The sequence below is a fragment of the Coturnix japonica genome, chromosome 22, assembly GCF_001577835.2.
Source record: "Coturnix japonica isolate 7356 chromosome 22, Coturnix japonica 2.1, whole genome shotgun sequence".
NCBI lineage: Eukaryota > Metazoa > Chordata > Aves > Galliformes > Phasianidae > Coturnix > Coturnix japonica.
Genome location: NC_029537.1, coordinates 1,330,705 through 1,357,455, shown reverse-complemented (window position 1 = coordinate 1,357,455; position 26,751 = coordinate 1,330,705). Strand labels below are relative to the sequence as shown.

Sequence of the window (26,751 nt, the reverse complement as noted above, 5' to 3'; positions counted from 1 at the left end):
TTAAACACTCCTATGAGTATCTCCTGGCTGCTATTGCAGGCTCTAAAGAAGGGGAAATACAAACTGCTTAGGGAATGGTGTAGGGTTTGACTTCTGCATTTCCAAGTGAGCCCACAGGAAAAGAGGTTGACACAGCCCTAGTGAGTGTGTGGGGCAGGAAGACACACAGACCACTGCCTTTATATGAGCAAAGAACATACCAGGGTGCTTAGAAAATAACTGTCACTCAGGGTCATGGCTAGAAAAAGAGTTTAAAAAAAATATGCTGTACTCATGAGAGAGCTTCCCCAGCTCTGCCAAGAGTAACACGTTGTACCCTTAATTACACATTCACTCTAGGCAGTAGGTTATTTATAAATCATTTCAGTTCTGTTTCCCAATTCACATAAGACAAATTCTTATCACTGGTCTAAGTCACCGTGGTTCTTCTCAGTTCTTTATCCAAAGAGATTTGGTACTGGAGAAACATGTTTTTGCATAAATAGGCTTATTTCTAAGTTAACATAGGACTCTTAAACCAAGGTTTTCTCTTTTCCTGCCTTTCAACAAATCCCTGCTGGTCCCAAGCTATGAGGAAATCATTACATCCATTCCTGTGTGCAAAGCAAGCCTATTACAGCAAGAAACACCAACTGTTCTGCTGCAGGAACTCACGGATGAGGCAGTGCATGTCCTGTGAATGCCGAGAGTTATCTGGAATGGTGAAGTTGCCATCACAGATTGCCACCTGACTCTCCCCAAATGGCAAAGTGAAATAACACAGCTTGTACAGCAAACAGCCGAGGGCCTGAAGACAAAAAGCAGAGCATGTGAGTTAATTAACTGAAAGATGCAACAAGATCCCCAAATCTACATAGACCTTACATTGGTGTATGCTACTGCATGTAGACGCACAAAAACTTTTCCTGCTCCCCACATACAAAGCAAAATTAATAGGGAAACCAAATGGCATCCATCATCCTTAATTATGAAACACTGCTGCCATCCCAGAGGGAGCAGGGGAACACATTTCCTAATGCAGAACAACTCACCATCAGCTTGTGGCTTTTGTTATAGGATTTGATAATTAAATTGTACTCCAATTGAAAAGAACCTCATGAGTTTTGGGGAAAGGAAGGTGCCAAGCAGGGCAAACCACTGCAAGAGGCCTTAAGCTAAGGCTGTACTCTGCACATCACTGTATTCTTGTATGGGAATGCAGCAAATGAACAGAACAAAACTCCTTCAAGGCCAAGAAGAAGAGAGTAGCTTGAGCCTCTGTCTCTACCTCTCTACATGATCACAAAGGGTACAAACCCAGGGTTCTCCTCTAGCTGCCTCTGAGGCCCTGACAGTCTTTTCATGCTGTTACAGCTGTGCCCTCCCCTCTCTGGGGCTCAGCAAGGCAAGAGACCCAACGCTGGTCTGGGGCCTAGGACTACAAACCTCCCGCTGAACTCAGTTCCCCATAGGAGCTGCTGTGTTCCTGACCCTTGGCTGAGCTCACAGATAAGACAGAGGACTCTTTCCAGCTGATGCCACGCCAGCAATTTTCCCTCTTGTATATGCAAACATAACTATCCAGGATCCATAAACACCCTCCTTACACTGCTGCTTCCTAGCTCAGGGCTTCAAAAACCATACAAACACACCCCAAATTAGCATTTTTAACACATCCTATTTGCTGAATTGCCACTTCACCACAATCAACAAAGGCTCTTCGTCCCAATTAAGAGGAAGCCTACCATCCTTTCATTGTTAGGTTATCTAGTAAGGGATTACACCACAGCTGCATTTTTCTCTCAATATAGAAAACATAGCAAGATTCACTCCTCATTAGAAACAGCAGTACAAAAGCCTGGTCCTTGGCCAGGTTTGATGACTCTGGGCTGCATTACACTGCCCAGAAACATACTATTATTCCTGAGGGGAGGCCTTTTTTTCCTCCATTTCCCATCTTCTGCCTAGTAACATCGGTTTCATACCCTTCCTCAATAGAAGCACAAGTTACAACACCATGAATCTTCTGTTTTATGATACAAAATCATGTTTGCACTGATCAATTCTGAAATTTCATACATCTCTATATTAAAACCACATGAAAAGCAGCATGCAAAGCACCAATCGTGTCTTACCTAGAAGCCAGCCTGTTAGCAGTAACTCAGAAACATCAAGCAGAGGAACTCTACTCAGAAACTATCCAACCCTATGGAAATCAGGCTATCCCCAGCCAGAAAGTTATCCTGTTGTTAGGACAACAAAAGCAAACTGCAATCTGGTTGTGTGATGTTAAGTGGGCTTTATACATACCCATATGTCTGCTTTTGTAGTGATAAGTTTGCCACTATACAGGTTGACCATTTCTGGTGCTCTGTAAGATAACGTAGTGTACCTGCAGCAAAAAGATCTATTGGTGAGTTTAATGTGGTTATCAGATGAGCTTTCAGTATGCCACATTTAAAATAGTTCAAAATTCATACTTTTCCTATTTGTTTTGGGGCAAACACTGAAGAAAAACTTGGTATTTCTCAACAGATCATCAACAACAGTGTGTGCTGCATGATTCTAACATGACAATACTGACACTGCAAACCATCCTGGGAAACCAAAGCAAAAGCAAAGATTCTTTCTACAACAAAAAGTTTACTCACAAAACAGGACAGTGTTTTTTAAGAGCTAGAACACAAATATTCAAGAATTCAGAATATCAATAAGGTCAGAAGTCAAGTGTCCTCTGCAATGTCCTTACCGCCGGGCCTTTGGCCAACCTACAAAGATTGTAACTGGATACATGGCTCCTAATAAACAGCCTTCCATTCCATGCTGGGATTCCTGCTCAGAGCCATTGTAGACAAAGGAAAGATTATTTTGCAGCTCCAACTCAAACTAGAATCGGCCTCATTTTATTATGTAAATGAAATAGATGGAAATTGAGCCACAGTTTGAGATTCTTAAGGTTTTCTATCAGTGCATTTATAATTTTTGCTGTATCACCTTCCACGCTATTTGGCTCGATCACAAGAAAAGGTTGCTAAGGGCAAGGTTTTTGTAGGCTCATTAATAAGTGTACAAATAAAGCATTGCAAAGGGATTGCAAAGAAAGACTGAGTGAGCTCAGAGAACTTCAGTGAAGCAAGTCTGGGAAGTCCATGCAGGTATAACAGGGTGATTCCATAACAAAGCATGCCACAGCCTCGTCAAGGCAGGCAGCCTCTCTGCATTAGCACACTCAGTCCTTCAGGTCCAAAGTAATTACATCAAGCTCTGTTTTTGATTGTTTCACCTTCCCCCAGGCCCTTATCTACCTCTAGCAGGTACTTCTATGTAGCAACATCAACCTGCTGCCGCAGGCATGAGTAAAATCCAGTCACAGTCCAAGGAAAGTTACCCTTCAAATACAAACTGTGACTGAGGCAAGAGGAAAAAGCACACTTACTTCTTGATCTCCTCCTCCACTGCGTTGACCCCTTCTGTTTGAGGGTTCTGGAATTTGTTAGTAGCACTTCCAAAGTCACAGAGGACATAGTGGCCACGATCGTGTAGCAGGATATTTTCAACCTATGAACGTTGCAGCCAAAAAAAGGATTCATTCAATTAGAAACGTTAAAAGATCTTGTTTTCTTTAGGTGACTTGGGGTTTTAATGCCTGAAGACGTACCAGACATCTCAGACAAGTGTGTAACGTGACAGCAAAAGAAAATATGCATCAAAACTGTCACACCTCCTAAAATGGAAGTCAGATCATAGGAACACAGCTGTAAAACTGCCTTGTTTGAACTGCCTGATGACCTTTCCCTTTCCTTCCTGCTTTGCAAGAACGTCACTCTGCCTCTATTAAGGCTGTGTACTTAAGAACAAAAACTCCACATTTCAGCATCTTCAGTGCTCAAGTTCCCTCAGACTTACTCTGTAATCTGAACTGGAGATGAGTCCCTGCTTTCAAGTACTTGTGAGTGTGAATCAGACAACTGTACACCAAAACAGGCACCTGTGGTAGCTAAAAAAAATCATCTCTCTTAAATATTCAAACTTAAAACATACATTAATAAAAATCTACCACGTAGGAAAGCTGTATAAATGGAATAATCAGACACAAGGAATAGAACAACTGTGTTCAGTGCTTTGCCTTGGCAGAGGATCCATCCATGCATTCCAGTTCCTCATGTGAATGGTAGCACTAACAGCATGTTCTCTCAAGGGAATAGACGTTTCTCCATTTATTTACCTTCAAAGTGTTGAGATACAGCCCTGAGAAAACACACTGCTTGTAGATTTCAAAAACAAGCAAGCAAAAAAAAGACAAAACACAGCCCACAAGTAGTCAGAGACAAAAACAGTTTGGAAATAGACCTCCCTATCAAGGATAATGTTTACAAAAAGCAAAGAAAGTGAAGGAGTCAGCATTTTACGCACTGAGAAATCCCACCAAATTAAAGCTGAGAGGGAAATGCTGGCATGAAACAAGGGGTGAAAAAAACCCTTCTTCCTCGCCTCTGCCATTCATCTGCTTTGAATAAGCATCGCACACAGAGCTGCTCCCTAAGAGACCAGCACTGACAGCGTTATCCCTTGCCCCGTTCAAACACTGTCTAAACGTTTCCAGAAGCATCCTTCCACTTTATCTGGCTGAGAAGTTGGATGTGGCTTCTCACTGAAGTAACCTGCAAGTTTTATTCAAATCAGGACATTCATCAAGCAGGCTTTATCAGCACCAACAAAAACAAACTACACAACTGTCACCATGTATAGGGCACTTGTTTAAGTCCTCATTATTAGCACTAGATAAGTTTATTCCCCCCTTCCACTCAGTAAACTAAACACCAGCCTGACAACCCACTGTGCAGAGGGGTCACAATCACTTGAAGCACACAGAAAGATACCAAACCCTACATGTTTTTATCCCCTGTGCTACCTGGTTTTCATACTCCTAGAAAACAAAGGCGAGCAGCACAAAACAAACAGCTGCTGAGGGCTGAGAACAGAGCCTGACCCTCGGAGCACATCTGAATTTCAAATGCACGCACAAGCCTCCTTTGGACTGAAGTTATTTTTCAGGCATTTTATGAGCTAGTTGAGAGAAAAAGGAAACGTCGTTTTGAGTTTGTTTGATTACAGGCATGGGATTTTTCAAAAGCTTTCCCTGCTGGCCTTGCTCTGCTCCCATCTAAGCACAGAGAGCCCTACAATCCACATGGTTTCATGGTCAACAGTTAGAGGCTGATTTCAAAAGCTTCTAACAACTCCTGCCACAAAGCCAACGTCTCTGCAGTGATCTTTTTCATGTGGGTCCAAGAAGCAAACACACAGCACACTTTCTCTGAACGACTATAATATCAATGGTGTTTCAGGTGGTAGAAAGTCACTGTGAATAACTCATCACATACATTCTGGCACATCTCCTGTGAAAAACTGAATTTTTGAAACATTTGTGTTTTTAAAGCAGATCTATAGACGGTAAACATATGGTAAGCAGCCATGAGAGGCTTTTTTTCTTTTAATCTTTCAATAGAGAGAGGTATTTATACCCACTTCTTATTACTAACAACAACAACACAGTACCAGCCTTCAGAGCCCGTCTGCTGCGGTGTAGGCAGACAACACACACACTCAGGACCACACACATCCCCTTCCTGCTTTACTGGAGTCCAAAACTCACCTTCAGATCCCTGTGGATTATTGGTGTTTTGCACTGATGCAGCCTTGCTACAGCTTCACAGGTGTCACAGAATATCTGTAGGACTTCATTCTCTGTGAACCCCGTCTGAAGGCGTTGGTTCATAAGGTTTACCACCTGTCCTCCTGAGGAAAAATAACAAGAATGAGGGCAAGAGTGCATAGCTAAACCAGGCCCAGTCCGAGCCCCATTCCTACCAGACATACCCTGCCTTAGACAACACCCCAAAGCATGGCTGGATATCAGCACATGAAAAGCTCATGAGATCAAATTCAAAGGCTGTAAAGGCCTTTGTTCTTCCCCAAAAAACATCTGAAGTACACAGAGGAAAAAAAATATTCGAACCTTTGGTAAAGCTGAATCAAAATTCATATCCATAGCGCTAAAGCTCTGAAGAAAAGCTGAGCTCAGGAAGCAGTCCAGCTGTATTTTGCACTCAGTGAGTGCAGTTCAGCACATAAAGATGCATTAATTCAGTTGAAGCAGCTGTTTGTCACAAATGGAGATTAACAAAGGAAAATTCAATGCTTCAGTGTTGAAGACCAAGAGAACCATGTGCCAAGAAGGTTATCTGTAAGCCACAGGAGAACTACTACTTTGCAGCCCTTCTTTCACATAGAAGACACCTTACGAAATACACTCTGTCTTTCTAAGCCCAACATCCAGCATAGAGGGGAAGATGACAAGGGAGGATTCTGAATTGCCAACATTTACACTCCTATCCAAGGTGGGATCTGTAACGTAGAGCTGAGTATGAACTTACTTCACTGTCGGGTCCCTTCCTTGAGACACTCCTTGTGATATTCAGGATTAAACTTAAAGGAATCACAACAGAAGCTTGTTGTGAAAAAACTACACATAATGTTCCTCCTTTTACAAGCAAACACAACACAGGTCAGTAAAAATTCCTGCCTCAAGAAGAAACAAAGACAGCACGGCAGTCCAGAAATACATACCATGCATGTTTAAAGGCACTTCAGAATCTAATTGTTCTTGCTATAGCACACCTGACTCAGGTTAAAAGCTAAGAATACACATTCCCATCAGCTGCCAATACCCAGAACAGCCAGACTTCTGAAGTCACCTGGCCAAAACATTCTTTCTGCTCACTCTTTTCCTTCAAGAGCTAATTGAGCACAGCGGTTGTGCGTCATTTTCCAAACACCACATCCCAGCCACAGGAGATTAAAGCTTTAGGACAGCTGGAAAGAAGTGGAAGAGCTTGTCTGGCTACAGACAGACAACAAAAAAGGTCAGAGGTAAAAGGAATGTTTTTCGGCTTCACACTGTCCAATTCAAGCTTCTTCCAGAATAATCCTAAATCAGGCTGAAAAAGAAGCAGTTTGCTGCATGATGTGCAGTACAGAATAACTTCATTCCACAGCCTCGCAGCTACAGAACAACACTTTCAGTGTGTACCAGCCAATGGAAAACAGCTACATATGCACACTAAAGGGTTCCCTTTCACAACAAAAAGGATCCAGGACCATCCCAGCAAAGGCAGTAAGAGCTGAATCAACAGAGGCAGCATAACCTCACATATCAGCTGTTTCCCTACGTTTAGTTTCTGCTTTGTTTTCTTCACAACAGTTCCTCAGTATTCAAGGAAGGGCCCTGCCTAGGAATAGTTTCCCCTTTGAAATGAAAGGAAAATGCTGTGCAAGTTTCCTGTAAGCACTGAAAGGGCCAAATCTACAGATGAGCAACACGTTGAGCCCACACTCACCTCGGCAGAAGTCCATTAATATCAGCACTTCCCACACATCACCGCTGCTTACTGAGTTTATACTGGAATCAATGTATCCTACAATGTTTTTGTGGCCAGATAGATCCCGCTGCAAAATAAACACATTCAAAGCATTATACAGCCACACAGGATGAGCAGCATTTTAATCTGGTTCCTCTACAACACTCAGCTCTCCTAGCTCTTCCCCTGCCTAAGCACAAGCTCCTGTCACTTTGGCTTAACCACTACACACAACTTGACTGAATCTGAGGCCTGTCTCCACCTGCTTTCCTTCCAGAATGATTTGAGATAAGCAAGAGTGAAACAAACAACCTACAGAACTAACTCCCATAGGGTCAGTCCAGATGTTTGGATGTTCCCTTCAATGGCTCAGGTTAAGCTTGCTGGAGTTGCTCCTTCTTTGTGTAGGGGAGAAGCAAGCAGGCAGTCTGCAGTGGCTACACATGGTTTGTGCTACGCTTCCTTTTTTACCTCTCTATCTTCCACTTGCACACAGCAGCTCCAATCTTATCATAATGATTCAGCAGCAAAAAAGTTAGAAAGACATTTCCTGCCTTTGCTTTCCAGGTTAGCCAAGCTCCAAAAAGAGACAATGGAAAGCACTAGCAAGTAAAATCCAAGGAGGCAAGCTTTGTGAGCACAGTTAAAGCCTTTGATATAAGATCTAATCTTAACTTTACCTACGTAGCATTAACTGTGGTAAGGACAAAGCATGCCCAAAAGCTGCACTGCATTATCACACAAAATCCAGAGGTTACCTCTGAAAGTATTAACCTAATTAAAAGCTAGTTTAAATAACACTGGAGATGGAAGTTTCTGATATGATCACCCACCTCAAACCAATACCTCATATTGTAAATTAGCAGAACAAGGATGTTCTCTTCCATTCCTCACCACACAGTTACTTTAAGTAACTGATATCTTGGGAATACAATTCCAGAAGCATTCCTTCCTACGCTTACTGGGCTTCAAGCAAAACTCACCAAACCCAGTTAGATCACCTCTATTTCTTTGTTTAGAGATGCTATGTTTAAAACTACCACTAAAAATAGCTATCCTCTCAAGTAACCCCTTGTATATGGGTGAAACCTAGAAGATAAACACCCCCCAAACATACACCTCCTCAGCTCTTTCCCTTTCCCATCAGGTCTGGAGCTGACTAAGCAGTTTCTTTTGTCCCAGCTCAACCCAAGATATTTTACATCACTTTGTAACTCTTGGAGCTTGGACCTTCCAGAATAATGATCATTTTGCTAAGGAAACCCACAGTTTGTGACACAACTCTGCACAGCTCACAGGCAGAAGGTGACGAGGCTCTCAGTCACAGCCCCCAGAAGGAAGTTGTGACTTACCATGATTTGGATTTCTCTTTTGCATACTTGCAAGTCGTACTCATTATTGACGTACATCCGCTTCAGGGCACATTTCATCCCACTGTTAGGCCTTGTAAGAAGCACTATGGCAAGTCCACATGCAAAAAACACAGAGTCATTCCATTCAGTAACAGAGAAACTATTCTGCCCTTGCTCCTGACTCTTGTCCCTGCCTCCAGTAGACAGAGGGCACTCGGCAGCTAACAGCACCATGTGCCCCCTCACATCTCCTGGGCTTCAAGCTTTGCTTAAATGTGTAGTATCTCAGTCATAACAAGATATTAAATCTACTGAGTATCCTGCCAGACAGTTCTTCATTGCCCCACTCATTTCTATTACAATGGGTAAAGGTGAAGTATAAACAGCAACAACAATTTGGATGGAAATCAGAGCTATGGAGCATCACTGAACTTCCAGAGGCCTCAACTCAAAAACGTTTCCCAACTTTCCAAGCATGTAGGTTGCTTTGTAATGTAAGAAGCAGAAGAAATCCATCCCCCACACATGGTTTGATGTTAGTGCTTTCCCACATGGACAGAACAAGAAGGGGAAAAAAAAGGGACGCGTCATTAGCACTACTTTCCCAATTCCTTCTTAAAACATCCCACTTCTTCAAGTCATTGGAGCGATCAGGTTTGGACTGTATAATATGAACCACAGAAATGGAGGAGAAAACACTGCACTGAAACAACAACAACAACAACTATTCTTTTTTATTCCAGAGTCTCAGTCAGCATCTAAGCAGTTCTGTTTCTTTAATGAGAAGCTCCAGCAGGAGCTCATTTCTCACAGCCCGGAGGCCACCAGGATATCCTATCTCTGTTTACAGTCCATGCTCAGCAGAAAGAAACACGAGCTGAGCAGAAAACACAGAACAATTCAACTTCGTTTTAGAAATAAAAAATAAAAGGATATCCACTAAATTCAAGGATCATCTTCTCAAATCTTTGCTTCAGTGGAGTTGGTATCTCCTCACACTGACTGCTAATATCACATTAGCAAAGTGTTGGGCAATGTACCTTTCCTCTAGTCCAGATCCAGGGCTGGTTTTCTTACTAACAACCAGGGTTAACTGGCAGATAAACTACAGAACTCAGAGAAGCATCAACATAATGGAGCTGACAAACACAGCCTGCACTACCCTCCCCATAGAGCAGAGAGCCACATACACCACATGGAACTGCACCAAGGAAGAGAAAGGCAAAGTTTGCTGAAGAGCTGCCCTTGCATCTGATGTAACAGCACTTACAGCCATGGGGAAGTTGTATCCTGCATCCTTTTCTCTCTCATCTTCAGCTCCTGCAAACTTCAGCTGACAGCACTGCAAACGGAAGCTGTGCAAAATCATTTCGCTTACACTGCCTGCAAATGCTCCTACCCATTTGGTCGCTTTATTGTTCAACTCCCACTGATGGCTGATTAAAGCGTGACAGTTTTGCTACTAGTAAAAGCAGCATGCTTCTCTCGAGAGAAAAGAAGTACGGATTTAATCAGGGTACATAGTGTCATTTTTACACAATATTGCACTATTTTTTTATCCTCTGCCATTCAAGAAGCAGGATCTGATCCATAAACACTCAAGAGAACACGCATAAGTTCTAAGATATTACTGCATCCCCTGCTCTGATAACTCACAACAGGTCACAATATTCCCCACCAATAGCAGCTAACTGAGCCCTGCTTACTGACATCCCCAGGATGTGGTCCAGAAAGGTACAACAAAACCAAGAGCAAACTTCACTGCACACTTAAAATAAGAAGAGGTGCAGAAAATGCCACCCCAGTTGGAGTTTCTCTTCACTTATTACACCTTCCTCTGCTAATTGGCTTCAGCGCTCCCAGCTTCGCATGCAGAGAACAGGGCTGCACCACACTGTGAAGCAGGAGGAGGATGAGGGAAGCAGAAAGGGATAGAGAAAGTTCAAACAACAGCGTTCTATTAAAATCAGCATGTTTTAGCTGCTGACTGCCTTTATCCCTTCCTCCTTGCATGCTGCATATCTACAGCCCCACCACCCCAAGGACTTTCAGCTCTGACCGCAGCCAGCTTCCTCCTGGTTATTCCAGTCCAACCCCCAATCCTGCTAAATCTGGGCACAGTTAAAAGCAAATAGATGCCAGGCAAATGGACAGGCAACGATTACGAAGCACCAAATACGCATTACAGCAGGACCATTTATTTCTATTCTCAGCAACCACAACAATGGCCAGACATTGCCAGCCCTAATGCAATATGGCAGCTCTGCCACGATCCACAGACATGTCAGGAATGGAGCAACTCCACAGCAGCCAAGGTCAGCCCAAGAGCCTCGGCTGCCCCAAGTGAAGTCAGAGAGCTGTACATACATGGTTGGGCCAAAGCATGGAGGCAAAGCAATGCAGACACTGGGAACATCTTCGCATCTTGGCAGGCAGAGCCTCTGTTTCCAGCACACAGGTTTTAGGATATGCTGGAAAAAAATGTGAAGTTCCAGTGATCTCCTGGCTATACAAAGCATGTTTCCATGCAGCTTGTGTCAGTGTACTGGCTGGTTTCCAGCACTGGCAATTGTATTTTCAGCCCTTCTGTAATTTCAGCAGGATGCACAGCTCCTCGTAGCCACTTCTAACCGAGGTAAAACCAGCTGCATGAGGCTGTATGTGATCCCTCTTAGAGAGGTAAGAAGACAGCACTAGTGCATGTAAGTGACTAAAGCCTGGAATACTCCTGCAAGCAGCCAGCAATGTCCAGCTGAAAACAGGCACAGGATGTTACTTCCAAACAAGCTGCAAAATTAATGCTACAGTGCATTTGCCACGTTACCCTGCTGTGCTGATCCACCACCAAGAGACATTGGAGGAGCTGAGAAAACAGAAATAGCTTCATCCAAATACACTTTTCAGAACACTTCCTATTACAATCCATGCTGAGCGAACCTCCCAAAGACATTATGTGCAGCAGGATGAGCTCCCAGCTGCATGTTCGAGCTCTGCAGTAATAGCCACAAAGCATCTCAGGGGCATAGATACATCTTCCAGCTGCCTTAGAACACATAGCCCCAAAGCAGAGAGGTCTGAAGTCACCCCTCTTTCCAGTTAAGTAGAAGCAAATCACTGGGCTTGAAAGAGTCAACTACCAAATCATTACAAAAAAACCCAAACCCAACCCAAAACCACACATTGCTTCAGTTTGAGTTTTCTCCATCTCCCTTCTATCAACAAATTAATGATATCTGGAATTACCACAGACCCTGATAGATGTACTGGATGCCTCTCAAAACTTTAATTTTCAGGGGTGAAATTCTTTTCTGAGTAGGAAAAACACATGTGGTTAGTCATCCAGTTGTTTCCAGCTTTCTGTGTTTTAGCTGTCTCATCCACCTCAAAGCTTTGCATGCGGGACAGCCCACAGTGCTTTAGCATAGAAGATAAAAGGACAACCAAGTGCTCTTCAGAGATCCCCAATAACCCCCTCCAATGAAGACAGCCTCCAGGGACCATCAGCAAAGCACTTGAAACCCCTGTTATGCTTGCAGACACTTCAATTTAGATGCTTTGCTGAACCAGGCACAAAGCCACTCCTCATTTGCACAATCCAAATCTTATTAACTCCTACCCACCAAGAATTATGTCATATCTCGCCTTATCTAGCAGGCCAGAGGAACTTCCTTAGCACTGACTTTCTTAAGTACAAGAGGGGAAGGCTCATGTTTCCCCCCCCTCCTTTCCTAAGTCAGGATGCTGTGATCCAATTACAGGAAAACCATACCGAGTCTCTTTGCTCAGGGTGTTTCCAGCCTCACCATTCCCTAAGCATTACTAAAACAGGTCCATTTTCCACAGCTGCAGCCACAACCAGCTACCACACAGCACACAACCCACCACTGGACAACAGGGGCATCTTTTGAAGATGGCTTCAGCAAATCACTTACCCCCTTCACTACAAACGAAAAGGACAAGGAATAAAAAAGATAGGATTGCTTAATGTTGTCCAAACATCTGTAATTGTTTTAGACAAGTTCAGCCAAAGTTAGCATCAAGCTCTGCGAGCACATCAGGGAAAAGCTCCCCGACGTACCAGCATAGCTCTCCTACAGTGTTCGTTTCCAAAGGTGAAGCAATAACTGGGCTCAGTCCTCCCCACCCATAAACCACAGATGAAGATGGACAAGTGATTCAGCTGTAGGACTGGAGGAAAATAAACTAAGTTCCTTTGGGATGCTCTCCTCAGGCCATGCTAAGGCTGCTGAGCTGCAGAGACCCCCAAAGACTGTCAACTGTACACAACACCATGAGTCTGGCCGTCACACCGAGAAGAAGCACCTACAGAAGGCAGAGAACACTGCAATAATGTGGTTAAGAGCAACAGTCCCTCATTCGCCATGTCTTGCATGATGATCTTGTGTTATTTGCTTGTTATACAGGCTTTTTATTCTAACTGTAGTTCCACTACTCAGCTGTGAGAGGCATTCGGATTATACAGCTATTTTTGTCGGTATTAATCTGCACTAATATTCTTCTGCTATCTTTTATTCCATTCTCTCATTGCCTAAGAAGGAAGGTATGTTAACGCAGCGTACCTGCTGAAACGTGGACAATCTCAAATCCCACCGTTGCCCTTATGATGTAACAACCCAACCATTTTCAAGCTCTTTGCTTCCAGGACAGGATACTTCATCCTAAAATAAGATTCCTTTTACAGCATTATCCCTTTTTTATTACCCAGCCTTCCCACAAACCTGGATCAATATAATAAAGCGTTCTGCCCTTGATGCAGAACAAGGAATTGGAACAGTCAGGATCCACTGCACATTGTCCTTCTGCTTTATCAACCATCTCCAATGCCCTTAGAGACAGAGAGATGCCAAAAACAAGCCCTCATTGGGTCATTATGCTGTTGTTTTTTTTTCCTTTAAAGTGGTTCAGGTTTTAATTAAGAAGCCACAGTAGTTAGACAGGCTTTGTGGCAGGGCTGTAATGCTCACTATCACAGTTCTATCACTGGGCAAAGTCAAGATGACACAACCCCTGATTTACTGAGCTCTGCCTGGAATGTTCTCTCTGCTCCCACTTTCCTCAGTGTCAAAGATGCAAACTGTGCAAAGCCAGGACAGCTCTGAGATAAACTCAGCCCAAAGAAACTCCTGTCTCCCTTGCAGAGCACAATGACTGTGCGCAACCCTTTTCCACCAGGGGAAGGACAGGCCTTCAAGGTTTGCTTCTACTCAGAGGAAAGCAGTGTGGGGAAAGCAATGCAGCTTCTGAGTTCACCTGGTTCATACTGATATTAACAGCAGTTCTGAGCAGTGCAGATCTTGAAGTGACATTCACCCTTGTGCTTCCCAGAGACAGTCAGTGGCAGGAATGGGAACAGCACATGCAGCCCTGGAGCTCCAGGTCTCAAGGTTCAGGCATCAGGCTCCACGCTCTTCCATCACTGATAAGCATTTATAGCAGGGAAAAAAACGATCACTCCATCCAGTTCACACTGCAGCTAGAACGAATTTGGCCTCCATAAATGGACAGTACAGTCTGCATGTTTTATTGGCTTGATGAGATGTTATCTGTAATTGTAATTTGTGCAGGGTGCAAACCCCAACCACTGCACAGCTGATTCAGTGCGAGGTGAGGGGGAGGATAAAAGACAAAAGCTGCACCAATATCTGCAGTGTCACACATCCATTAGACAATACTCACCACCAAGGCAAAGAACACAGCACAAGCACCACGTTCTAGGTACTGCTCACACTGCCAACTCAGGAAAACAGCAGCTCTCACAGCTCCAGCTGTGGCATTACTTCAGCTCTGATAGCTGACAGACAACCTTGAATAGAGCATCTAACATATTTAACATGAGACTTCTCCCAAGGTAAAACAAAGGCTTAAACTCACTGAGCTGATGGGCCAGATTCTCAGCAAGAATAAAGCAGGGACGCAGTCCTACACACACTTACCATAGCTGAGAATCTTAATGTGATTATCCAATATTACAGCATCATTAGAGGGCCTTCAGTGTCAGTGCTGCAATAACTAGGCCATGACAAGCCAGATTTAGATTTACAGGCTCCACCTTCGCCTGCATGCTTTTTAAATACACAGAATGTCAGAGTTAATGTCAGTGTGGCAGTCATGGCCAGGAGTGCCTTCAGTGTAGTGTGCAGCATAACACAACCAGAAGAGTCACCTAAAGCAGAAGAGAAGCATGTTAAGTCACAACGGAGCAGAGCAAGAGGACTAGGCACCCCTGCGCATCCACGTGATTCCTCCCTGACAGGCAGACTTGGAAACTCAAAACTGGTGGAGCAGTGTTTTATTACAGTGCAAGACACAGCACCCAAAGTAGATTACTTGGCAAAGCAGATTCAGTTCCTCTCTGTTGAGAGAATTTTAGTGGGTGAACCTCCACTGTAAGAGTTAGAATAAATAAAAATTAATGGGTCATGAATAACTCATAGCTTAAAAAATATATATAAATCACTTGTTATCAGTCAGCCCTCAAAAAGCACATTTCAGCTGCTGCTACTCCAAGCAGATGCTAATGGCATCTGAGGATGCTGAGGTCTGAGACCTCATTCACCTCCAAGAGAAATTAGCAGTGGCATAAACATGCAGCAGAGCATGACTTTTGGGTGAACGTGACTGGAACTGCAAAGCCAGCAAGGGGCTGCTGCAACCACATGCAGTTGGAAAGCTGCAGTGGAGAGGAAAGGGAGAATCCCATTGACAGGGTGGGAGAAGAGCAACAGCCCTGGCTGTGTAGAGAACCATATGGAGATGGAGAGGAGGAAGAAAGGAAGCACGGCCAGGGCAAGGTCTATTCAACTGGACTTGTTTGCAAGGGCCAGCCACACTGGGAGCCCTTATGTGCCACGGTAACAGCAAACTGCATGAGAAGGCATTTTGCAAGGATCCACAAAGGGCTCATGGCAACAGACAAGGCAGACACTGAGGAATTTTCATTACTATGGTAGCACCCAGACATCTCTGCTAAGCAAAGCAGCGTGGAAGAGGTAACCAACACTAGCTTGCAATCTATGTCACACTGTAAGGGCTGCACAACAGCGTACACAGGTTTGCTTTAGCCAAGTTTCTTCTGCTTAAACAACAGGAAGCCAGGCTTCAGCATCCACAGGTGTCATCACAGTGAACCACCCCAAAGCACCAGTTAAGGATTACGTAACATTCCTGTAGGTTACACTAATCAAACTCTGAAGACAGCAATGAACTTTTCAACTCCAAAGCACATGCTGAGGATGGAGAGAGGTATCTACTATCACACCAGGAGCTCCCAGGGAATTCAGACACACAGCAGTAATCATTCAGCAGGAGAAGGGGAAAAAAAAAAGAATTAAAAATCAGCCCTACACAGAACAGAGCTTAAATGTCTTTCCACTGAGGAAGGGAAGATGTGAATAGGTTCATGTGTCAGATGCCCACCACAGGAAGGGGCTTTAGGGGTCCAAAACTGCAGCCTTGTGACTGTTATCCCATCATATTAGGGATTTAATTCACCAGCTCAATTGAAATTATGCAACTGCTGAGAAACCCAACTTGCATATAATAGGTTGTTGTATACGTTTCTAACCTGTTTGGTGACAAAAGGTACAAAGGAAGTACTTCACAAGGTGCTAAGTTTAAAAATAAAAGCAAAAGGTACAAAATCACCATCCATCCACTCCAAAAACAGCATATTAGTTTAAAGAAATCCAATGCATGTCTAATCCTGTCACATGTCCTGCTGAATGCTATGCGAGCAACGTTGGGTTTGTGCATTTCATGTGGTCTGTGAGTAACAGCAGATCATCAGAAGAGACCTGGGGGTCCTGATAGATGAGAAACTTAACATGAGCCAGCGGTGCGCTCTGGCAGCCCGGAAAGCAAATGGGATCCTGGGCTCCATCAGGAGAGGGGTGGTCAGCAGGGATAGGGAGGTGATCGTCCCTCTCTACTCTGCTCTTGTGAGGCTTCATCTGTTGTACCGTGTCCAGGTGTGGAGCCCTCAGTACAAAAAAGACATGGAGATTTTGGAAAGGGTCCAGAGGAGGGACAGGAAGATGATCAGGGGGCTGGAGCACCTCCCCTATGAGGACAGGCTGAGGGAGTTGGGTTTGTTCAGCCCGGAGAAGAGAAGGTTGTGGGGTGACCTCATTGCAGCCTTTCAATACCTGAAGGGAACTTACTCCCAGAAGGGGAGTAAACTCTTTGAAAAGGCTGATAATAGCAGGACTAGGGGAAATGGTTTTAAGTTAAAAGAGGGAAGATTTAGGTTGGATGTTAGGGGGAAGTTCTTTACTAGGAGAGTGGTTAGGTCCTGGAACAGGCTGCCCAGGGAGGTTGTGGATGCCCCGTCCTTGGAGGTGTTCAAGGCCAGGTTGGACAGGGCCATGGGCAACCTGATCTATGGGTAATCTATGGGGATCTAAGGGGTCTCTATGGGGATCTGTGTGGTCTATGGGGTCTCTATGGGGATCTATGGGGTCTCCTGGGCAACGTGATCTAGTAAAGGTGTATGTTTGGTGGCCCTGCCAGGCAGGGGGGTTGGAACTACATGATCCTTGAGGTCCCTTCCAACCCGGGTCATTCTGTGATTCTGTGACACCGCACATTAGTTATCATGTCTGACTCCTCAAGTGTGGCACTGAGTGTTTCTCACAACTACAGGCAGATGCTGAGCACAGCCAAGGGCAGCCAGGCAGCTCCCAGGAGCACGGGCTGTTCTGGGTTTGCTGGATGTGACACCAGGCCCCAGCCCACAACGAAAGCTCCTCAGTGACATGAATATTAATGACACGGTGATTAAAGCACCAGACAAGGAGTTCCCTTTGCATTTAATAGAAAGCTTGGTCACTGAGTGCCCTTCTCAAGTCAATGAGTCTTCATTGGCTTCAGTTTCTCATTTGTTAAACTGTTTTCTGCACCTTTCCCTCCAGCCGCGTTCTGTCTGCTCTGCAGAGAACAACCACCATGCCCAGAAACACAAATTCCACGAGGCCTTTGCTTCTCTAAAGAGGAAAGACAGCACAACAGCTTAAGCTACAATTGGTCATCAGGTAGAGAAACAGGAAGGTGAACTTGTTTGTTATCCTCCTGCAAGGACATCTCCCACACTAAAAGCAACAGGTAAAGGCCAAAAGAGTGGCCAAGAGAGGTACCTATCATCACACTGTGACACTGAGTGAGCAGCAGCTGGCATCCAAGGAGAGCCTGCATGAACCACACCACATCATCCCTCTCGTGGAGCACTCTGCTCTTCAATGCTTTGGAATGATTTCACTGCCATCATTTGAGCTGTGCAGCAAAAGCACACATCAACCTTGCAAGCATTATTTACCTTACAGAAGGAGACAAGCTGAAAGGTCAGGGTCTGAATAACAGCTGTGCATTTACATAGCTTCCCAAAACAACGCGTTTCACTATTGTACTTCCCAGCAGCCTCAAAAGGAATGGAAGGACAATTGTAGAGACCATTGCAGGGTTCAGATCCTCTGGCAACAGGGCACCAAAAGATCCTAACATTACAGGAGCCACAGCAGCTCTCCTTTGCTTCCATTCTACTGCATCGTAATATAGACAGCTAGCATTAACATTCACTTAACAGCAACTCCTGCATCTCCCACAAGAGGAGAAAAGGGAAAGTTGCCACAATGATAAAAACTCAAAGAGACGATTACCTTATAGCAGTGTTTCACTGAAGCCTTTCAGAGTCTTTTCCTCATGCTCGTAAATAGTTGTCAGCGTTGTCCCTATTCTCAAAGAAGAGAGGCAATGGGATCTGATTTCACTTGTTACTCTCACAAGGATATCTCACACTTACCCCAGCCCAAGAATGAAGGCATACTTTCCTGGGAAGGTTATCTACTCAATCAGCTCTTGTTATCAGACTAGAACTGCTCTGTGAGCCCAGTTTGCTTACAGCACATTTCTGCTCAGAGACTTCCCGTCTCCTTCCACATGGGAAACATAAGTAAACACTTGCTTAGTACAAACCAAATCAAATCATTTGTGATTTTCCAGAGCAGCAGCAAGTCCTGCAGTTGGCAAGCTGCTATTCCAGTGGGTACAGTTTGTCCAAATCCTCATTTTCACTGGGGTAAAAAAATAAAACCCAACTTCAAAGGAAGCAGCTTCCAGTCTCAATGCAAATGTACAGCACCTAATCAGTTCTGACCCCTGTTAGCCATGATTAATGCAGGTGTGGAAGCTTGGAAGGCAGCAAGTGCTAACCCCGCAGTGGATTCCAGCTTGTCTTCAGCACATTTATAACCCAGCACCTGCTCTCTTCAACTGCTGGCAGCTCCTAAGCAAAGAGAAGGCCCACAGCACAACCAAAGCACTGTGGAATACCTGTTCTGAGATCCAAACCATCACTGCTGGGACTGCAACTAGGGGTTAACAGCATGTTCATATTCAGCTACTGGAACTCTTCTGCAAGATCTGAGTAGGATGCTTTAAGCCTGTATTTGCCATTGACAGGACCCTAAATAAAGGTTGAACACACAGCCTCATAAGGATGTGGCAGGATTCTCGATCACAAATCACTGAGTCCCTCTACAGAAGACTCTTTCCTAGGAAGATGACTGCAGGAGACTTAGCTCTGCTGGGCTAACACAGCCAATATATTTGCTTTTAGCCAACAGAGCTGCTATCTAAGACATCACTCTGCCCCATATACAACCCCAGACCCATTCACAGATGTACTGCAGAAAACCCACAAGTGAGCACAGACAATGCATGGCGGTACAACTCCTTACACAGTTAAATCCACTCACACTCTTCTGATTACAGCTAAGGACATGGCTCACACTGCTGCAGCAAAATCTGCACTGATAAAAGCCCCAAAGCACTTGGGATACCTCAACATTTACTCAGTAACTCATATGGGGTTCTTCATCACTTTGCCTGGCTTGTACACTCAAAAAACCACAGACTGCTATGAGACAGAGGAATCAGTACCCCATCAAACAGTGCAGAGCTCAGCACTGCTTCACGTGGTACACAAAAAGAGCAAGGGCAAAAAGGAAAACCACATGTCCCATTCCGAGAGGAGAAATAGTTAATTGCTAATCCAAGTGTTAGTGGTCAGCTGATTGGTAGCTGGCCCCTGACAGAAAGCAGAAGGCAATAAGTGATAAAACAAACATAACAAGTGATACCCTGATCACAGCCACCCTGGAAGTGCTTGAGGATCATGCAAACCTGCAACACTTATCTTAGATGGAGTTTGCTGAAAGTCAAAGTTATTGCAGAAGAAGGATGATGACTTCACACTGTGATGCTGCGTATTGCAGGAAGTCCAGGGAAAGGGAACACTGGGGGTAAGGCAGGCAGCAACCAGCACAAGTCCTCTGCAGTCAACCCAGGCACACATACAGGCAGCTCAGGGGGTCACCTTCCCCATTAGACATAATTTGTGCATTCACACACTCAACAAGCTCTTCATGAGCACTGAGAACTACAGTTCTGCTAAAGAAAGCCATGATGAAGCTTTTGCTGTTTCTTTAAAACCTGTGTAATGAACTTCAATTTGTCAGGTGTGTTATTTTATCCACACACACATTCCAGAAGGAAGGTCCTTGACTTGTTCCTCTTTACCTGAGAGGATCCAGACAGGGGGTGGGAGGTGCCCCCTAATTGCACTGGGCACTTTGGGGGATCTCTGCCAAAAGACTAAGACACATGCAGATATCTGCCATCTGGCACATCACAGTACTGCATTAAGGACCCCCAGCCTGGCCCAGAAGCACTGCACTCCAGCACAATTACTCAGCACACTTAATACAACCAGTCACAACTTTGACAGTGGTAAACCCCAACACTTTAATGCCAAAAGTTCTAGTCCGACCAGTTCCTCAGGCTTGTGACTTACTCTCCCCTACATCATCCACCATTATTTCAGACTGTTAAGCTGCTTTTACATCTTGTTTGTTCTCTGTGCTTTGCTGCTGTACCAAAACATGGGCCCCTCCTCTCCCTTCTAAAGCAATGGGAGTTGGTTTAGAAGGATGGGAGTCGTGTCCTTCCCAGAAGAGATAATCCTCCCAGTCTTCAGAAGCGTTTCCCAGGGGAAAATTCCTTTTAGCAGCAATAACCAAGACTTCCCAAGTTGCCTTTTCGATACTGCTGAACCACCAAAATTCACTGTATGCACAAAATAGTTCTTCAGCCTCAGAGCTCAGTAGTCCAGAGCTCAGCTCCCCAGCTGAGTCAGTGAAAAAACGTATTTTACAAGCACTCGGGGAGCACAGCCAGCTATCCAGAAGGCCAGAGGTATGCAAAGCTGCAGCACTTATGACCCATGTTGTCTCCTGAGATGACCTACCTTTCAATAGCCACGCTGCGGAGAAAATAACTGCTCAGCACATTTTCTTTAGGGGGCTGCTGAAATAAAAAATAAAAAGTGCTTTGCCTTAGAGCATGGTCAGGAAAGGAGAATACAGCATCTATTTTCCAGGCCTGCTACACCTTGCTTGACCTGTACAACAAGACCTTGCAGCTCCAGAGGCCAGGCAAGGAACTAGGAGTCACAGGGAAATCCCTGACAAGCAGCAGTTCCTTCAGGATGTCTCCACGATTGTCTTCACCCACACAATCTCTGCTATCACCCTACGCCTCTGGTGGCTGTGGATTGGGCACGCCAAGCAGCACTGAGCCCAGGGACAGGCAGTCTCACTTCCCAGAGCTGCCAGCACCCGGGTAGAACCTGCCAACAGATTATTCATCAGCAAAAAAAAGCCTCTGCTTCCCCACCGTGTAACCGGGATGAGGCCAATCTGCATTAAAAAATATAAGAAAAACCACAACCACCAACACTGGGACGGCGGCTCAGATTTAACCCATCCAGCACCAAAGCTTCCAGGGTCACAGTGGCCTTTGAAGAACCAGTCAAGGCAAATTCATCTTGCAAATGTCAAGTCAGCAGAAGAAAACATTGTAGTTTAAAGGCTGGGTTTGGTGCTCCTCTCAGCTCAGCACACACCAGAACCTACCCAAAAGATGGTCACAGATTTATTTGCTTCAAAACTGAGGTGACTTCTTCACAAACCTGTACACCTACAGTGCACACACAGTTCCATTTTAGGGCTCTTTCTGTAAAAGCCAACGCAGGTCCTCCCCCACTCAGCTCCTATGGAGCAGCCACCTCACCTCCACAGTTCTAAGATCAAACCAAAACACCGCTTTGGACTGAAACTGCAAAGGATGCCAGCAGGTCTAAGGAGGCCAACATCATTCTGAAGGTCGGGGCTAAGGTTGGCAGCCAAAGACATGAATAAGATCCTCTATGGTCCATACAAACAGAATATGAAACGACAGTAAAATCTGCAGCATCGGTTACAAACAAAACCAGCAGCAGCAGCAGCTTGCAGCAATGCAAGGACTGCACACATCCAGAGTTTTATAACACCTACTGCTCATTATCAGCTCTGTCATCGACTCATTTTGAAGAAAATGCAGTTGGAATCTCCATTTCCCCCCCTAAAAAAGCAAACAAACAGCAAACCCCCGCTCCAGACCGCAGCCATCTCTACCCAACCTTTGTGCCTGACAAATATATACAGGAAATTTACTCCTATGTAAATTCCAAAGGACTTGGACTGATTGAAATTCAAGGAAAGACTGCTATGGTCTTAATTTACGGTACCTTCTCCTCCAACCAAAGAGCTGAGTAAAGGGAAAGGTAAAGAACTCCTGACAGCCCAGCAGTTCCTAAAACACTTAAAAAACAAGACCTAAACCGAAACCACACTTAGGATAAGCAGGAATGCCACCAGCTGCGGATACCACCGCCAAGGACAACGAGATACGAGGGGAGCAGGGATGGAGGGGAGCACGGGGGCAAGGCCAAAGATCCCAGCCCTGCCAACGAGGAGGGATGGAGCTCTGCGGGCTCTCACCTTCGGCCAGCACCTCGTCCACCGTCACCTGGCGGCGGCCGATGCCGAACACTCTGCCGATGTAGCCGCTGCCGGGCCCTCCGCTGCCTCCACCGCCGCCGCTGGTGCCCGACCCGGGCCCAGATCCGCCCTGCTCCCGGCGCGAGTCGAAGAACTTCTTCATCTCTCAGCAATCAGCTGAGAAAGCTCCGGGGGCGATGCTCAGCTGAAGGCCCCGCGCCCCAATTCTTCTTCAAGCCGTGGGGGGGCTCCGAGGGCCGCGCGAGGAGCGGGGGGGGTCACACCCGCAATACCGCGGAGGGGGATGGAGGGGGACAGCCCGTTATCCCCGCAGCCCCCTCAGGGTTCGCCCCCGCCGGGCGGTACCTCTCTGCGGGCGGGGGGCGCCTCCATGCGCCCCGCCCAGGGCCCGGCCTGCCGCAGCCCCCCGGCTCCTCACGGCGGGGGCCGCCTGCCGCCAGGGCCCGGGGCCCGCATCGCTGCCCGTCAGGGAGCGAGCCCGCCACCGCCCCCCGCCGGCCCCGGGGCGAGCAGGAAATGGCCGGCACAGGAAGGTCCGGCTGCTTCCCCGGCCCTACGACGTCCCCGCTCGGCCCGCAGACACCGCGGCTTCACCCCCGCAGCGCGGCCGAGCGGCCTGTGAGTGGGGAGGGCGGGCTGCAATGGCGGCCAGCAGGGCTGACAGCGCCGCGCTGCATCATGGGAGGTGTAGTTCTCACCACTGTCTCCTCACCTCTCTCTCGGCTGCAGCGCGGACTACAACTCCCAGCAGCCAACGCGGCTCCGTCAGAGGTGGCGGGGATCCTGTCAGCGAGGGGCCGTGCCTGGGTGGTGACATTTAATCTCGAAATACTGAGCTTAAGTTTGGTTTATTAATGTTATAATAGCAACAGATCCCACGGCCCGAGCTGCTCCTGAAGCACAGAGTTGGTCTGTGTGTTGGCACCTCCATAGAGGAGCCCAAAGGTGGAATGAGAGATGAGTGACAGGCCTCAATTGGTCTGGGAGATCAAATATCCCATTAAAATGGGGAAAACAGGGTGAGGAGGGGCTGCATCTGAACCCAAAAGTGATGGATCCGCCCCAGTGCCACGTACAGGCCCATAAGCAGCAACACACCTCATCCAAAGACCCCCAGAAAACCTTCAGAGAATGGGGAGTTCAGTTTAAATTACATGAAACTCGGGGTTCTTAGGGAGCAGGAGAAATAAAGGCTTTTCAGACGAAGCATTTAACCAGAAAAGCCAGAGCTGGGTGTGCAGAGATCCAGGGGATGTATAAAAATGAGCTGGAGCCATGACTGAAGAATCAAGGCTCTCATTCCTTACAGAGTCCAGAGGAGGGTCACAAAGATGCTCAGAGACTGGAGTGACGTAGGTTGAGGGAGTTGGGCTTGTTCAGCCTAGAGAACACCCCAAAGAAACCTCATTTTTGCCTTCCAGTACTTGAAGGGAGCTTACGAGCAAGAAAGGGACTCAATCTGATAGTGAAAAATGGCTTTAAGTTAAAATAAGGGAGATTTAGGTTGTTAGGAAGAGATGTTTTACTCGGGGGGTTCTCAGATGCTGGAATGGATGCCCCATCCCTGGAGGTGTTTAGAGCCACGTTGGATGGGATCATGGCCAACACAACCTTGTGGTTGGTAACCTTGACCATGGCAGGAGTTGGAATTAGATGTTCTTTTTAAGATCCCTCCCATCCAAGACATGCTCTAACTCCTCCTCTGTCTGTGGCATAGGGTACGGGACAGAGGAGGAAAGCAGAATGCATTTGCAGTTTCCTGCTGACTCTTACTTCCTCTATTAAGGTAATAACCACAACCATCCTGCTGACAGCTTCCCGTCCCAAGGGGATAGGCCACGTACCCCTTCCATCAGCTTTATTCTGGCTGTTCTTGTATGTAATGCCCCACATCCTGATCCTCCCTGTCTGCTGTCATTAGCTGGGAGCCCATAGGGTGCTGTGAAATGCCTCCTAGCTGTACCTGCTTCAGGTGGCACTTGCAAGACACTGCGAGTCCACCTGGTTGGAACTGCAGTCAACAAACACAAATGTGAAAGAAATAAGAAAGGATTCTTTCATTTCACAGGCTTTAATCTTCATTAAAAGATGTTCTGCTGTGGTTTGGGTCTATGTGATATAGTCGTGTTATCACCTTGGATGTGGCTGAGTACCACACAATCGTTTGCTCACTTCCCCCAGTCCTTTCCCAGAGGAAACCCAACAAAATAGAACTCGTGATTTGAGATTGACCTGTTTATTAAGATAGAGTAAAGGAAAACACATGTGACTACATATATGTGTCTATATGAATGCATTTAACAAGTGACACACAAGCAATTGCTCATTGCCCCCCAGCCAATGCCCAACTAGCCCCACGAGCAGAGAAATGCTTCTGTCCCAGCTGAAACTGATACTGTCAGTCCTAAACCCCACATTTAGTTCCTAAAATCCCATTATATTTGTTTAAAAACCTTTGAGCTCTGCTGCTGCGGTCAGCAGAGCTGTTTGCCTGCAGGTTGTGATCCCCAGTTTCCCTTTACTGCAAATTAATGCATTCAAATCCCCGGGAAGAAGCACATTAATACTGATATATCCTTCTTGATCAAACTTTCCGGACAGATCAGCATTTTCTGACTAAAAACATATGGTCGTGTTTCATGGGAATCATCAGAAAGTTGGGGAACACTGACCTCTTCTGGGTACTTTTAGAGAAGGCAAGAGAGCGTGCTCAGCTTTATGGCCGATTACAAGAACTCATTAATATATGCTGGCACATATAGCACATCACCAGCCCCCAGGGCCAGGAGTGTCCTACTCCACTAAGTGGTGCAGAATGAGCCCAGCAGCCCCCAGCCCCACCAGCCACTGCCATCCTACAGGGGATGGCAGCAGCCTCCCTGGGGTTGGGGACCACATCCCCCTCCTGAACAACAGCTTCTGCCATCAGCTGTGACTGTCCAGGTTTCTATTGTAATTACAAATCAATCAATAAAAGCATTATTTCTTAACTGTGTGGCTGATGATGTTGATGATGCTCCAACTCCTGCTGGTGTCACAGGGCTGCACCGCTTTGACTCTGGGCAGCCACCAACCATCCACCTGCTCACTGCCCCCCCTCACACATCTGTCACAGCAGCACCCGTGGAGTTATAGTACAACTCCCCCCTGCAGTGCTGCCCATGAAAGAAACATATGGAGAAAGACGGACTCGGCACCACCGGGCTCAAGTGTCCAGACGTTCTGTCTGGATGCCGCCCCCCATGTGGCTCCTGCAGCCCCCATCATAAATGGGATGGTAGCGGCCTTCCTCCCTTGTTCCTTCAGGTGCAGCTGATGGAGACTGTTGTAGCTCTGGTGCTGTGCTGGGGGAGCAGGAAAGGCCTGCAGGGCAGCAATTCAGAGAGCTGCCCATAGTGGCCTGTCCTGCAGGCAGCCAGCACGCTGCTGGCCTGGCCTCTGCCTCTGCTGCTACTTTGCTCCCTGCTCGCCATGAACAGAGCCATGTTAAGGCTGCTGGGGATGGCTGGGCTTGGTGGCTGTGTGGCCTTGGCGAAAATCTTCGTCCCAGCTTCCCCACAACATCCCAGTTGTGATAGTTTGGATGGACTTCCCAAAAGAGTGCTCAGTTCAGTGGCTGGTGTGTCTGAAACGTGTCCTGCTTCGTTCTGTGCAGAGCTCTGTGGCTGACGGTTGGAGCTTCTGTTGTTGCAGAGCTCTGCTGAGATCGCCTGCTGGGCACGAGGCGCAGCACTGACCATTGTTCCTTCAGGTGCAGCTGATGAAGGAGCCACCAATGGGGTCGTCGTGAAAGACGACCTCATGTACTGCTTAAAAGGTGGAATAGCAGTGTTTGTTTCTGTGCTGCTGGCAATAATCGGCTGCTGCATTTACATCCGGTGGTGGAGGCATAAATGCCATCGAGTTGCTCTGCCACCGGCATGTTCTTTATTCCACTTCTGCTCCGGGAGGAAGGAGAGCACAGTGCATTTAGCCGTGCTCTCAGCAGCTCCCACCTCTGCAGGCACCTCATGGAAATGGTGAAAGCCCACAGTGCTGCCCATGAAAGAAACAGAGAGAAAGATGGACTCGGCACCACTGGGCTCA

At 46.3% G+C, this 26,751-nt stretch overlaps 1 protein-coding gene across 5 annotated transcripts in view; it reads right to left on the bottom strand.

Annotated features, from left to right (window-relative positions):
- The window catches only part of AAK1 (AP2 associated kinase 1), a 53,102-nt gene extending 30,168 nt beyond the window's left edge, over window positions 1-22,934 (bottom strand). For 4 of the 5 annotated variants that reach the window (XM_015882868.1, XM_015882870.1, XM_032448875.1 and 1 more), the window contains exons 1-6: window positions 8,753-8,865; window positions 7,380-7,488; window positions 5,636-5,778; window positions 3,416-3,537; window positions 2,290-2,371; window positions 655-787 (exon numbers count right to left, since the gene is read on the bottom strand). In XM_015882868.1, coding sequence (XP_015738354.1) covers window positions 655-787; window positions 2,290-2,371; window positions 3,416-3,537; window positions 5,636-5,778; window positions 7,380-7,488; window positions 8,753-8,830 — 667 coding nt within the window. In that variant the 5' untranslated portion in view covers window positions 8,831-8,865. Of the gene's footprint in view, window positions 1-654; window positions 788-2,289; window positions 2,372-3,415; window positions 3,538-5,635; window positions 5,779-7,379; window positions 7,489-8,752; window positions 8,872-22,644 lie in introns of those variants that run through there. The other variant, XM_015882872.2, reaches the window with a different exon arrangement.
- Between the last annotated feature and the right edge of the window lie 3,817 nt (window positions 22,935-26,751).